At 41.9% G+C, this 13656-nt stretch overlaps 1 protein-coding gene across 1 annotated transcript in view; it reads right to left on the reverse strand.

Annotated features, from left to right (window-relative positions):
* Positions 1–13656, reverse strand: part of agbl1 (AGBL carboxypeptidase 1) — a gene marked incomplete at both ends in the record, with an annotated part of 147068 nt that overhangs the window by 102375 nt on the left and 31037 nt on the right. The window contains one exon of the mRNA XM_079224073.1: positions 10028–10065. Coding sequence (XP_079080199.1) covers positions 10028–10065 — 38 coding nt within the window. The remainder of the gene's footprint in view (positions 1–10027; positions 10066–13656) is intronic.

Genomic DNA, 13656 nt, shown 5'->3' on the forward strand with positions numbered 1-13656 from the left:
AAGCATCAAGCTGATGCATTTTGAGATGCTTTTTTTTGCCAACCTGGGGAGAGCTGGAGAAACTTAACTTCAGCCATGAGTCAAAAAATATTATGGCCTCCTTACTAAGTATTATGCAAGCCATTTCATGCCAGCCTGTCACTGGGTCTAACATTTACAGTCAGACCTGCAAACTCATGAGGGGTGAAAAAGGTGACACCAGCGGGGCGGGGGCAGTGACGGGCGAATCAGTGCTGAACAGCGTCACTCATCGACAAGCTGACAAACTATGATCATGATGGGTTTTAATTCTTCTTTCGTCAATACCCAAGTGTACACACACACACACACACACACACTACCGTTCAAAAGTTTGGGGTCACCCAGACAAATGTTCAGTTTCTTCGCAATTTCTCGCATGGAATAGTCTTCATTTCTAAGAACAAGAATAGACTGGCGAGTTTCACATGAAAGTTCCCTTTTTCTGGACATTTTGAGAGTATAATGGAACCCACACATGTGATGCTATGCATTGGGAAGGCCAGTTGTAAAGCTTCTCTCACCAGCATAACTGTTTTAAGTTGTGCTAACATAACTGCACAGGGTTTTCGAATCATCCATTAGTCTTCTATGCGATGAGCAAACACAATGTACCATTAGAACACTGGAGTGATAGTTGCTGGAAATGGGCCTCTATACACCTATGTAGATATTTCAATAAAAACCAGACGTTTCCTCCTAGAATAGTCATTTACCACATTAACAATGTATAGTGTATTTCTGATTAATTTCATGTTATCTTCATTGAAAAAAACAGTGCTTTTCTTTGAAAAATAAGGACATTTCTAAGTGACCCCAAACTTTTGAACGGTAGTGTGTGTGTATATATATTTTGTAGACTTAATACTTACAATATGCAATACTGCTATACTATACTGAATATTGTTTTGCTACTACTACATTTCATTTCTTAATATTACACTTATATGCCATAATATGTATAATGTACCAGCCTTTTTATTTGACCATATTATGTCATGCTGTTACACCACTTTACTTTAAGGAGACGTCACTGTTGGTCTAGAACAGGGATTCCCAAAGTGTGGTGCGCGAGCTGCCTCTAGGGGGTGTGAGAGAGGAGAAATGTAATGGTGGTCTAATGGTGTAATAATTAATATTAAACATAATTTTAAAAAAAATAAGTAGGGTGCAGTGAGGTTCTGGCAAACAGCTGTCTGAAGCCTCTTATTTGCGCCGCCACCTGAACACCAAGCATGCCAGTGCAAGTCAGAAGCCCCTTACATTTTTTGGATCAAAATTAGAAGAGTTACAAAACAGCCAAAAACAATTGCAGTCTCATTCATGTGTTGGGTCGACACCAGGGATTCCCAAAGTGTGGTGCGCGCACCCCTGGAGCCTCCTTTTTTTATTTAAATCTATTTCTGAGCCTATCATGTGCCACTCTTTGTTCTTTACGTGGCTTACTGTGTTTAGGTAAATAAATGTGAAATGCAATCTGCCTGTGCGTGTGTCCTCGCCATCCTTATTGCTCTTTAAAAGTGACGCCTTGTGTAACTGAAATTTATACAGCGGACTAAATCTTGTAACAAACGCCACGCGCGAGCAAACAGTTCTCGCATTGGTCCGATTTTATGCGGCTATAAATAGGCTCTGTTGCGTTTTTTTTTTTTAAGGTGTGGGGGATTGGGGGTGCGTGAACCCGGTCGGGATGTAGAAGGGGGTGCGTGGCCTAAAAAGTTTGGGAACCGCTGGTCTAGAACACTGATGATGTTTCCACCTGGTAAACCTGAACATGCACACCTCTCTCTGTGTGACAGCGATTATAACCGCATAACTATATAGATTAAAATTAACTGGAGGATACACTTTTTTTCTACACGTAGATCTTAAACCCTTAAATATAAACAGTAGCCTGGTCACCCTACGGAGGAAACTCATTTAGTTTTTTTAATTAAAATAAAAGTTGGATAAAATCGCCACTTGTCCTCTCCTTTTATGTAGTCACAGGGCTCTCAAGTTTTTAAGACAGGTAAGCGTGACATCTCTCTCTCTCCCCCCGGACAGAGGCGTGGCCGGGGGAGGGAGGCGGAGGGACGGCCAGGATTACATTTCACCCAGATACAACAGATACGTTTTTCTGATTGGCTATTCGTGTCGCCCATCTCTTTTTATTGATTGGTAGGGGATTCGGGGGAGACGTGCTTGATTCCTCCATGGTGAGGGCAGCGCGACCAGGTCATGTTTGCGCGCTGCGGCACATTAAATAGCCTAGAGTTTTTTTTCAGCGTGAGAAATACGATGTGTGGCGGGAGGGGGTGACTTAAGACCGAAATGCGTGACAGTCACGCTCAATGCGTGACACTTGAGAGCCCTGTAGTCAGGTGTCGGTAGGTAGAACTGCAGCGCCGCTGACCCGCCTCCTGGCTGACGACACACGCTGCCACGGACTCTCTGCTGCCAGTAATCTCACTCGCTGTCTCTCCAACAACGTTAGCTAACGTGTTAGCAAGCGGACTAGCTTCCATTAACTGGTGGGAGGAAAATGAAGCCGCTGTAGACATCTTGACGCTGATTGGCCAAGACTCGACACGTCAAAGATCTTCTATTGCGAAGATGATCACGACCTCAGATTTTTTTCCGTGTCCCACTCCAATCTCAGAAACAGCGGACAGTTGACCCCCTCTCTCCCAAAAACAAAAACTCCTCGGATCTACACGATTCACGTAGGTTCCCTATTTTGGTTTCAAAACAGCGAATTTCGCCGAAAGGTGAGCGATTTTCATGTCTGTTAAATAGACACATTCTAATTGTTTCAAACGTATGACAGGAGGAACACTTCCCCCAAAACAACCGTCTTTGTAGTGGGCTTAATTCGGAGGCCAAGAACCTTGACAAATAAGGCGGATATGCTGAAATACATCTAAAAAAAAAGGTATTTATTTGCGCTTAAAAAGCAGAGACAAACGCTGCACTGCAGTGGGTGAGATGCCGAACACAGACTAAGCGTAGTTTGATTAAATGTGCTCCCAGAAGAGTTCGGGATCAGGGAAAGAAACTGCATTTAGAATACAGACGTCGCCAGGAACAAAAAAATACTTCAAATCTACAAATACGACTTTATAAGCGTAATTGTTGCCTTTATGTTCACTCCAAACATTGCATTATAGATCAAAGTGAAACACTGAGAGCAGGCTCATTTCGATGTTCTAGTTTATCAGCGAACGCGTTGCCCTTGATGTTCTGTACAAATTGGCACTTTGACATGAAGCACAGCACAATATTGCATAAATCATGAAAAAAGCTCGTAGCCCTCCGAATCTCTCTCGCTGCCTCTGGAGGAGTGGCTCTCTAAACCGTCCCCGCACGCACAAATGTGTCCATGAGCTTCTGACAAGTGAATTAGAGAGACAAACTGTGTGCACAACAAGAAAAGAAAAAAGTTTCGACAAAAGAGAGAGGGAAGAGTAAAGCATCACTTTTTTTTGCTGACTTTATTACCAGAGCTGATCTGCAGTCTCACGGTGTCACAAACGGGCCGGACGCGGCTTTTTTCTTTCTTTCTCTTAAGTCCTGCTCGTCTGTAAAAGGCACATTTTCTCGAGCCGCGGACATTGATCACCACAGGCGCAGCCGATTGCCCGTCACACAGACATAGACTATTAACCACTGCATGCTGCGCTGTTCTTGAGTTTATTTAGCGTTAAGAAACTTATGGAGGACCAAAATGTGCCAACAGATCCTGGATGTGGACTCTAAATGTGCTCATTCCCCAACTGCAGGTCTCTATAAGGAACGGTTAAGACTCCAAACTGAATTTAATCTCCTATCCACTGACTAGATAAATCTAGTAGACTACTGGCTATGCAAGCCCGCCAAGTAGCTACCACCCGCAATATTACAAAGATTCAATCAGACACAGGAGAAACGTTGATAGATCATAATGACATAAATAAAGCCTTTTTACAATTCTATTCTAACCTTTACACCTCAGAACTTAATGACCTCGGTCCCTTATGTGCCTTCTTTGATAATTTGACTATCCCTACCAGAGGAACAAAACACCAACCTAAGTGCAGATATCTCAGTTGCTGAAATCATAATGGCCATAAAATCTATGCAGAATAACAAGTCACCAGGCCCGGGTTTACGACAGAATTTTATAAAAAGTTCTCCTATCAGCTCGCACCAACTCTTAAAGCAATGTTTGGAGAAGCACTCTCTTTCTAGGCATTCTTCCTATAACTCTGAGACAGGCCTCTATAACCCTGCTGGCTAAAATGGATAAAGATCCGGTATTCTGCTCATCTTACCGCCCTATCTCCCTACTTAATGTGGATTTTAAAGTGATGTCTAAAGTCTTAGCTAAACGCCTGGAGAGTGTGATCCCAGATATTGTCTCACCTGATCAAACAGGATTTATCCAAGGCCGGCACTCCCACTCAAATTTACGAAAACTATTCAATGTTGTCTATTCGGCCCCTTTAACATGCCCAGATGTAGTGGTTTCTCTAGATGCAGAGAAGGCCGGGTCGAGTGGAAATATTTATTTGCTGTCCTCCAAAAATGTGGCTTTTCTGAGGAATTCATTGCCTGGATCAGATTACTTTATTCCTCTCCACTAGCAGCTGTAATCTCTAACAATACTCAGTCTGACTACTTCCCCCTTGGACGGTGAACAAGACAAGGGTGTCCTCTTTCTCCTCTCTTGTTCGCACTGGTCATTGAGCCCCTAGCAGTGGCACTGCCTTCTGTAAGGGTATACATCGGGGTGATTTAGAACTGAAAGTTTCTTTGTACGCGGACGATTTGCTGCTGTATGTCTCCAACCCATCTCTATCTCTCCCCTAAATTCTAGATATCCTGAATCAGTTTGGGAAAATATTAGGATGTAAGCTAAATTTGCAAAAAAGTGAACTTTTCCCACTTCCTTCCAGCCTATTCCCCTTTTAAAGTGGCCCGGGAAGGCATTAAGTACTTGGTACTAGGTCACGCATTCCTTCCATTCTACTTTTAAAAATAACTATATTACCCTTTTGAATAAATGCAAACAGGATATGACTTGCTGGGCCTCATTACCATTATCCCTGGTGGGTCGTGTTAACCTAGTTAAAATTATAGTATTACCCACATTTTTATATTTCTTTCAAAATATTCCTATCCTGATTAAAAAATCTTTTTTTTTTAAATCTTGATAAAAATATAACTTCTTTCATATGGGGGATCAAACCTAGTCGGATTAGCAAGACTCAACTCCAAAGACCAAAGCGTGCAGGAGGCTTAGCCTTACCCAATTTTCTCTTTTACTATTGGGCATGCAATATCCAGAAGCTACTTTACTGGTTTGATTTTAGGAAAGATCTATGATCTTCCAAAGAACATTTTTTTCTGCTACTTGCAGATCAGGAGCTTTGTACAAAAAACTTTTGACTCATTTCCGAACAAGCCCATGAAATCTCATGTTGACAGCCTCCTAGAACTGGACCCGAAAAGTAGAGAATTGATATCCCAAATTTACAAGCTCATTAACGATATCAACCCACACTCCTTGGAAAATGTAAGAATGGCCTGGGATTCAGATCTTGGAGTGGTTATAACAAATGACCAATGGGACTCTATTTTAGACTTGATATATACATCATCTACATCCGCTAAACACAACTTAATACAGCTAAAAGTGGTCCACAGGGCTTATTACACTAACGCTAGATTGGCAAACATGTACCCTAACTCTGATCCGTTATGTACTCGATGTAAAGGCCAGCCAGCAGACCTGTTACACATGTTTTTGGTTTGCCCGAAACTCTTCACCTTTTTGGATAAGTATTTTTAAAGCTTATAGTGAGATGTTTGCAACTTCATTTGACCCAGACTCAATTTGCGCACTCTTTGGCTTAACACCAGTGGAACTCCGTACCCGTTTACCAAATGAAGCCAATATGGTCGTATCTTCACAACACTTCTTGCTTGACGTTTGATCCTTCTGAGATGGAAGCAACGTGCCCCTCCACATCGTTCTCCCACTGGGTCAAAGATGTCATGTATTTCTTGACACAAAAAATGTAATATACTCTCAGAGCTTCCTCCCAAACCTTTGGTAAAGTATGGAGACCTTTTCTAGACTACTATGACGCCTTACAAGAACTTCTCGACAAAGACTAATGTGGATCCAATGTCCGTCCCATAGCAACAGTGAGCATACAGTATATATACAGTGGCTTGCAAAAGTATTCATACCCCTTGAACGTTTCCACATTTTGTCACATTAAACGCCACAAACATAAATATATTTAATTGGAATTTTATGTGAAAGACCAACACAAAGTGTCACACAATTGTGAAGTACAAAGAAAATTCTACATGTTTTTTAAAAAAAAATCACAAATAAAAAACTGAAAAGTGCAGTGTGCAAAATTATTCAGCCCCCTTTTCTCTGAGTGCAACCAATTGCCTTCAGAAGTTGCCTGCTGAATAATTGAATGTTGACCGAATGACTAAATAGAGTACACCTGTGTGTAATCTAATCTCAGTACAAATAAAGCTGTTCTGTGACGGCCTCAGAGGTTTGTTAAGAGAATATTGGGGAGCAAACAGGACCATGAAGTCCAAGGAACACACCAGACATGTCAGAGATAAAGTTGTGGAGAAGTTTAAAGCAGGGTTAGGCTATAAGAAGATTTCCCAAGCTTTGAACATGTCACAGAGCACTGTTCAATCCATTATCCGGAAATGGAAAGAGTATGGCACAACTGCAAACCTACCAAGACACGGCCGTCCACCTAAACTTACAGGCCGAACAAGGAGAGCAATGAATTCCCTGCTCTGCGTCTTCCATGAGAGATTTTGAGCAGGATAAAAAGCAGCAGCCACTGTCACCTCAGAAGATAACCCATCGCTGACAACCGAGAGCTCTTGAAAGCACGAGCGCACACGGCCCGTTACCACACCGTTCAGAATCAAAGAGCCCTACAGAGTGGAGGTGAGAACATGTTTAAACATACTTGGAGGGGGGGGGGGCATCGTGGCATATGCTGTACGTGGAACCAAAAGAAAAGAGAAAATGTATAAGGCAGTGTGTGTGTTTATGTATACTGAAAGAGGTCCACACACACACACACACACACACACACACACACACACACACACACACACACACACACACACACACACACACACACACACTGTAATCCATCAGGTGCTCAGCCTGTAAAGCCACACAGACTGGAAACAAAGCGCAAAAGTGACCCCTGCAGGAACACGTGAAACATTACAACACAGGGTTTCTGCTCAGAGTCCCCGAACCATCTTTTTGTTTTACAGTTACCACTATAGGAGAGGGGAGGAGGGCATATGGAAGAGAGAGGAGGCGAGGAGGGGAGAGGTTTTTGGATTTCAACTAGAGCTGCAACAACGAATCGCTAAAATTATCAAATCGATTGATGTTCATGCTTTATATTGTTCAACGCGTAACGTCACGATGAATATGTCCAATTCTTACACAGGCTATGACGCTCACAGACAACAGTCTTTGGCTTTTCTTTACGAATTCACCGTAATGTGGCGTAAAAAATGTCACGTGTGTGTGTGTGTGTGTGTAGGTGTGTGTGTGCATGCACACAACCATGTGCTTAATTTTGGGGGTGAGGGACAAAGAAAAGATTTAAGGAGATTTCGTTTTTATGACAGATATTAACTATCTGGTTCTGGGCATTGCATTGATAAGGAGATACCTTACGCACTAATTTTTTGATCAGTCCAGTGGCATTTAACACGTTCAATAGCTTGCAGCCATAGACGAGTGATCACGTTACCGCGGTGACTCTCCTCATCCAAACGTGTCTTTGGTTACTTGACACACCCGTCGCCCACACCCGTTACCAACATACACACACATTTTTGTATGATGTCGGCTAGAAAAGGGGTCCATGGTTTGATTTATGACCAACTACCTGCAAAACTAATGACTTTCCCATTAGCCTCAGCTGTACTGTGCTAGTTAGCTAACATTAGCATGCTAAACTAAGACGATGACCATGGTTAACATTGTGTCTGCTTCACATCAGTATACTAGCGTTGCCTCGCAGACCAGGCCTTCATATTAAACATTCGTCTGCTTTTCTACTACAGTACTTTCCAAAACCTGCTCTTGTAAATGCCCCTCCTTTCTTTTTTATTTCTCATATCGTCCACTAGACCCGGCAGTTTGTGTCGGCTATTATAGACACAACATACCTCCTTACTTGTTTAGTTGTACATTGAGGAAAATGCTTCTCCTATTCAAGCCCGCTTTAGCTGCACAGTACATTAACTTAAATCTCAGTGAGATGTCACGCTACCAGAGCTACCAACTCTCACGGTTTCGCCGTGTGACACACGCTTTTGCATGTTTTCACACGCACTCACGCCACACAACCAATTTCTCACGGCAAAAAAAATTCTGATTTTGGGCCGAGGCGCGTTCATTCCTTTTCAAACTCCCCGACGCTAGATGGCGTTAAGGAGCGCATCTGTAAACCTATTCGCTGCATAGACATCCTATTTACCCCAAAGAGTCCCGAAGTTAGCAACAGAAGAAGATTTTTTAAACCGACACAACCGCGGGAGAAACTCAGGAGGAGCAGAGACTAAGGTAGACCTGGGCATCTTACGGCCCGCGGGCTCTCCCAGTTTGGCCCGCGTGAGGTCAATCAAAAATAAAAAATAAATAAATAAGGTGCACGCCATGAATGCAATACAAACGGCACTGCTTTTACTTTGAAGGCGATTTATTTATGTGTGTCCGGGCACACGCTTATGCAGCCGCACTACAAACAGTGTTGCCGACTTGGAGACTGAAGTGAAAGCGTATTGTTATGCAGTTTCTGTCGCGAGACCCCCGCCTCCCAAGGAGCCTCGCGCTGCAATCTCTGCCTCCAGATTGAAAATTAATCGCGCAAAGCCGCCGCGGATCTGACCTGCGGTCTGATCCACTATGGCAGAGCACTTTAAGTCAGGATCTTCACACATCTCTCAAAAAGGAGAACGTTCCTCACATGAGGAAAGATGCTCAGAAGATGTTGGTTCTCTTTGGATCTACCTACATGAGAACAAACATTTTTAACTTATTTTCATAGCCTTATTGTAACATGTATTCTTACCAGTAGCAGCTCAAAACAATATAATTTACAGTTTTTTAATAAAGTAATAACATTCATATTAAGTTAATTGAATTAAGTTCAGACTATTGGTTCGGCCCTCCACAACGGTCCAAATTTCTCATGTGGTCCCTTGGGAAAATGAATTGCCCACCCCTGGACTAAGGTATGTTAATGACATGTGGTTCCCAAGCGCTCTTTGGTGACGTGGTTGATTACGTTGCTGTCATCTGTCCATCATTGTATAAAGCCCGCCCTGACAATTTGATTGGTCCGAACAATTTTTCATTTTGGATCATTTCTCCCCAACGGAGCAGTGCCAGACCGAACTTCCAGACCTCAAATGTTGTGGGCGGGGCTAAGTTCGGCTGGTACCAGGCTACATCTTTAGCATACCACCCAAAAATCCACTAGAATGCATGAAATAACATTTACTTAAACCAAAATGTCCTGGGGGTGGACCATCAGATATGTCTTTGCTTCACAGAATGTAACCAATGTTGTCCATCTCCAGTAGGCCGCCCCGATCAACGACTTTAGGCCCCACAAACCACCAAAATGCAGGGTACAACATAGGTACAACATGGGTACAACGCCAAACTAATTCAAATTTCCTGATATTTGAGCCACTAACGTGTGTGGCTGCGTGTGCGGCAAAATTTTGGTCGACAAAATCTCACTCTACGGTTTTTTGAAAAGTTGGCAGCTCTGCGCTACAGCTATAGGAAGAGGAATACACCATTAAACAAGAAAAACATGGCCTCAAAAACACAGGGGTTGCCAGTGTGACCCCGGAGAAAGGGCGTGAGTCGTGTTGTATCGTGATGATGATGATGACGTACACCCAGTATTATGGAAACCATCAGCTGGGGAATGATGAAGGAAAAAATACTTACTTGTGCACAGCAGAGCAGCAAAGGCATCGATGGCTGCCCTGGAAAATAAACCGAGAGGGGCAGTCAGACATTTTAATTAAACATACAAAGTGTTGATACACTAGTGTGCAGACGAGTGGGATGAATACCAAAACACACTGAATATATTTCATCATATAGTGGGTCTGATGTGTGTTTTTGTTGTAGCACCTTTGGGAGTTGTTATATGCAGCATCACAGTACATTATTGGACTTAATTTTAACTGACATATTATGAAAAACTCCAGAAAAGTCAATATTGTAAAAAAAACTTATTTCAGAATAGTACACGCTATTGATGTGCTTCAAAAACTCTAGCCGTGGTCATAGGCATGCAAAAATCTAGTTTCCACGTGGATACCTTGCACCGCAATGTTTCACCTGCAAAGCTGCCTTTTTTTCTTTCTTTGAATGCCAAGTTGTGTTGATTGTTTCATGAGTCATATAGTCATGATCATTAAGTACCTAAACACATCCTGAAGTTTGCCAAGTCATTTTGAGTTATTCTCGCTTTGGCCCCTCTCCCGTAACAATGTGATGTTAGAAACAAAGCACATTAGAAGTGTTATAAATAAATTCACCTGAATCAGTGTGACTGTTTTACTGCTCATACTGCTAACGTTTGATTAAATGGAATATTAAACAGTGTTTTCAAATATATATATAGGAAAAATGTAAAAAAAATTATAATGTCTAGGACTCATTCATGTCTAGGACCCATTCACTAAAAATATAAATTATAAAAACAATTTGAGTTCATACTGTCACTTTTGACCCTGCCCCCGCGTGTTGCTATCGTCCCGACAATCGGTCCAAAGTCAAATTATTAAAAGTCGCTCCACATTTGTACAAACCAACACCTGGTACTGATCAACCATTCACTGTGTGTTCTGTCTGTAACGATTTTCTTCTTTTCTTTTCTGATTTGAGTTACTTTTTACACCTGGAAATCCATGATGACAGACATGAAAATCCCTCACCTTTCGGCGAAATTCGCAGTTTTGAAACCAAAATATGTCATCCACGTGAATCACGTAGATCCGAAGAGTTTTTGTTTTTGGGAGGGGGGGGGGGTCAACTGTCCGCCGTTTCTGAGATTGGAGTGGGACACGGGAAAAAAAACTGAGGTCGTGATCATCTTAGCAAGAGAAGATCTTTGACGTCGCGAGTCTTGGCCAATCAGCGTTAAGATGTCGCCAGCGCTTCATTTCCCTCCCACCAGTTTAATAATAGCAAGCTAGTCAGCTTGCTAACACGTTAGCTAACGTTGTTGGGAGAGACAGCGAGTGAGATTACTGGCAGCGGAGAGTCCGTGGCAGAGTGTGACGTCAGACAGGAGAGTGGCGAGTCAGCGGCGCTGCAGTTCTACCTACCGACACCTGACTACATATAAGGGGAGGACAATGGAGATTTTATCCAACTTTTATTTTAATAAAAAAAACGAAATGAGTTTCCTCCGTAGGGTGGCCGGGCTCCTGTTTATATTTAAGGGTTTAAGATCTATGTGAAGGAAAAAGTGTATCCTCCAGTTAGTTATAATCTATATAGTTTATGCGGTTATAATCACTGTCACACAGAGAGAGGTGTGCATGTTCAGGTTTACTGGTGGAAACATTATTCAGTGTTCTAGACTAACAGTGACGCCTCCTCAAAGTAAAGTGGTATAACAGTATGACATAATATGGTCAAATAAAAAGGCTGGTACATTATACATATTATGGCATATAAGTGTAATATTATGAAGTGAAATGTAGTAGTAGCAACACAATATTCAGTATAATATAGCAGTATTGCATATTGTAAGTATTAAGTCTACAAAATATATAAACACACACACACACTACCGTTCAAAAGTTTGGGGTCACTTAGAAATTTCCTTATTTTTCAGAGAAAAGCACTGTTTTTTTCAATGAAGATAACATTAAATTAATCAGAAATACACTATACATTGTTAATGTGGTAAATGACTATTCTAGGTGGAAACGTCTGGTTTTTATTGAAATATCTACATAGGTGTATGGAGGCCCATTTCCAGCAACTATCACTCCAGTGTTCTAATGGTACATTGTGTTTGCTCATCGCATAGAAGACTAATGGATGATTCGAAAACCCTTGTGCAATTATGTTAGCACAACTTAAAACAGTTATGCTGGAGAGAGAAGCTATACAACTGGCCTTCCCAATGCATAGCATCACATGTGTGGGTTCCATTATACTCTCAAAATGGCCAGAAAAAGAGGACTTTCATGTGAAACTCGCCAGTCTGTTCTTGTTCTTAGAGAAGGCTATTCCATGTGAGAAATTGCTGAACATTTGTCTGGGTGACCCCAAACTTTTGAACGGTAGTGTATGTGTGTATGTATGTATATGTGTATGTATATATATATATATATATATATATTACACTTCGGTGACTCCCCCCCCCTCCCTCCCTCGCCCCTGTTAGACACAGTGACAGGCTGGCATGAAATGGCTTGCATAATACTTAGTAAGAATGCCATAATCATTTTTGACTCATGGCTGAAGTTAAGTTTCTCCAGCTCAGATGACACTTCGGTCATTCAGTCTCAGGGCCGCTTAACAATTGAATTGAGGTGAAACAAGAAAACGTTGGTCAGGTTTCAGTTGGAAGCACTTAGGATCTTCCCCTCTTTTGTCCTCAGTCATATTCCCATCTTCTTTTTCTTTTATCTTTCTCTTCTTCCCCTCATCCTCCACCCTTATTTGTTCTGACAGCAGATTGATTCATATTGCTTCCTGGTGATCCACCACTAAGTGCTTCTTTATTAAGACTCAGGGCCTGCATGTGTGTGTGTGAATACCGAGATGAAGAATGTGACACTGTCCAGTGTAGTGTTGCTAGCAGGGCGTCACTAACAGGGCGTCCAAAGTGTGACAAGAGGCCGCGACCTCTTGGCCACGAGAGCTATGTTTACTGAGGATGATGATAACCCACACAGTTCAAGTCGCAAAATGCAATCTATTGGTTTCTCGATGGGAAAAGATGGTGCTCACGTGTTCCCAATCAGACATTCATCAGCACACATTTCTGCATCTTGGTGATAGCCCCAGAGAAGCTAAATAGCAACAACATAAGGCTACTGTTTGGAAATCAAAGAATATTTTTATGATTCAGAGCACTTGCAAATTACCTAAATGACATTTGAGTTAATGAAAAATTCTCTAAAATCAGCAAATATCAAAAAGCACTACCAACAAAATTAAACAAAGAGAACAATGAGTAAAAAGCATTAAGCAAATATTGACCAATCATATTGTAATTCTTAGTAAGGGACGGTCCTAAACTGTAATATTGCTACTTTAGTAGAGATCTGAGTACTCCTTCCACTACTGTATGTAGTTTATTTAAATATTATAAAGGATTTCCTACACACACACACACACACACACACACCCACCAGGAGGCAATCTCTGGTTCTGCCGAGTGAAGCCGATGCGGAAGTGTCTTAAGACTTGCATTCTCTCTACTGGCCACCAGGGGGCGATTCCTCTGTTATAGAACAGTATAGAAGTCTAGTCTCTACTTCTCTCTTGATTTATTCCCTCAGTAAACATTGTAAACATGAGTGTCTCAATCTCTAGTTTCAAGT

Source organism: Taurulus bubalis (assembly GCF_910589615.1).
Source record: "Taurulus bubalis genome assembly, chromosome: 9".
NCBI classification, from domain to species: domain Eukaryota; kingdom Metazoa; phylum Chordata; class Actinopteri; order Perciformes; family Cottidae; genus Taurulus; species Taurulus bubalis.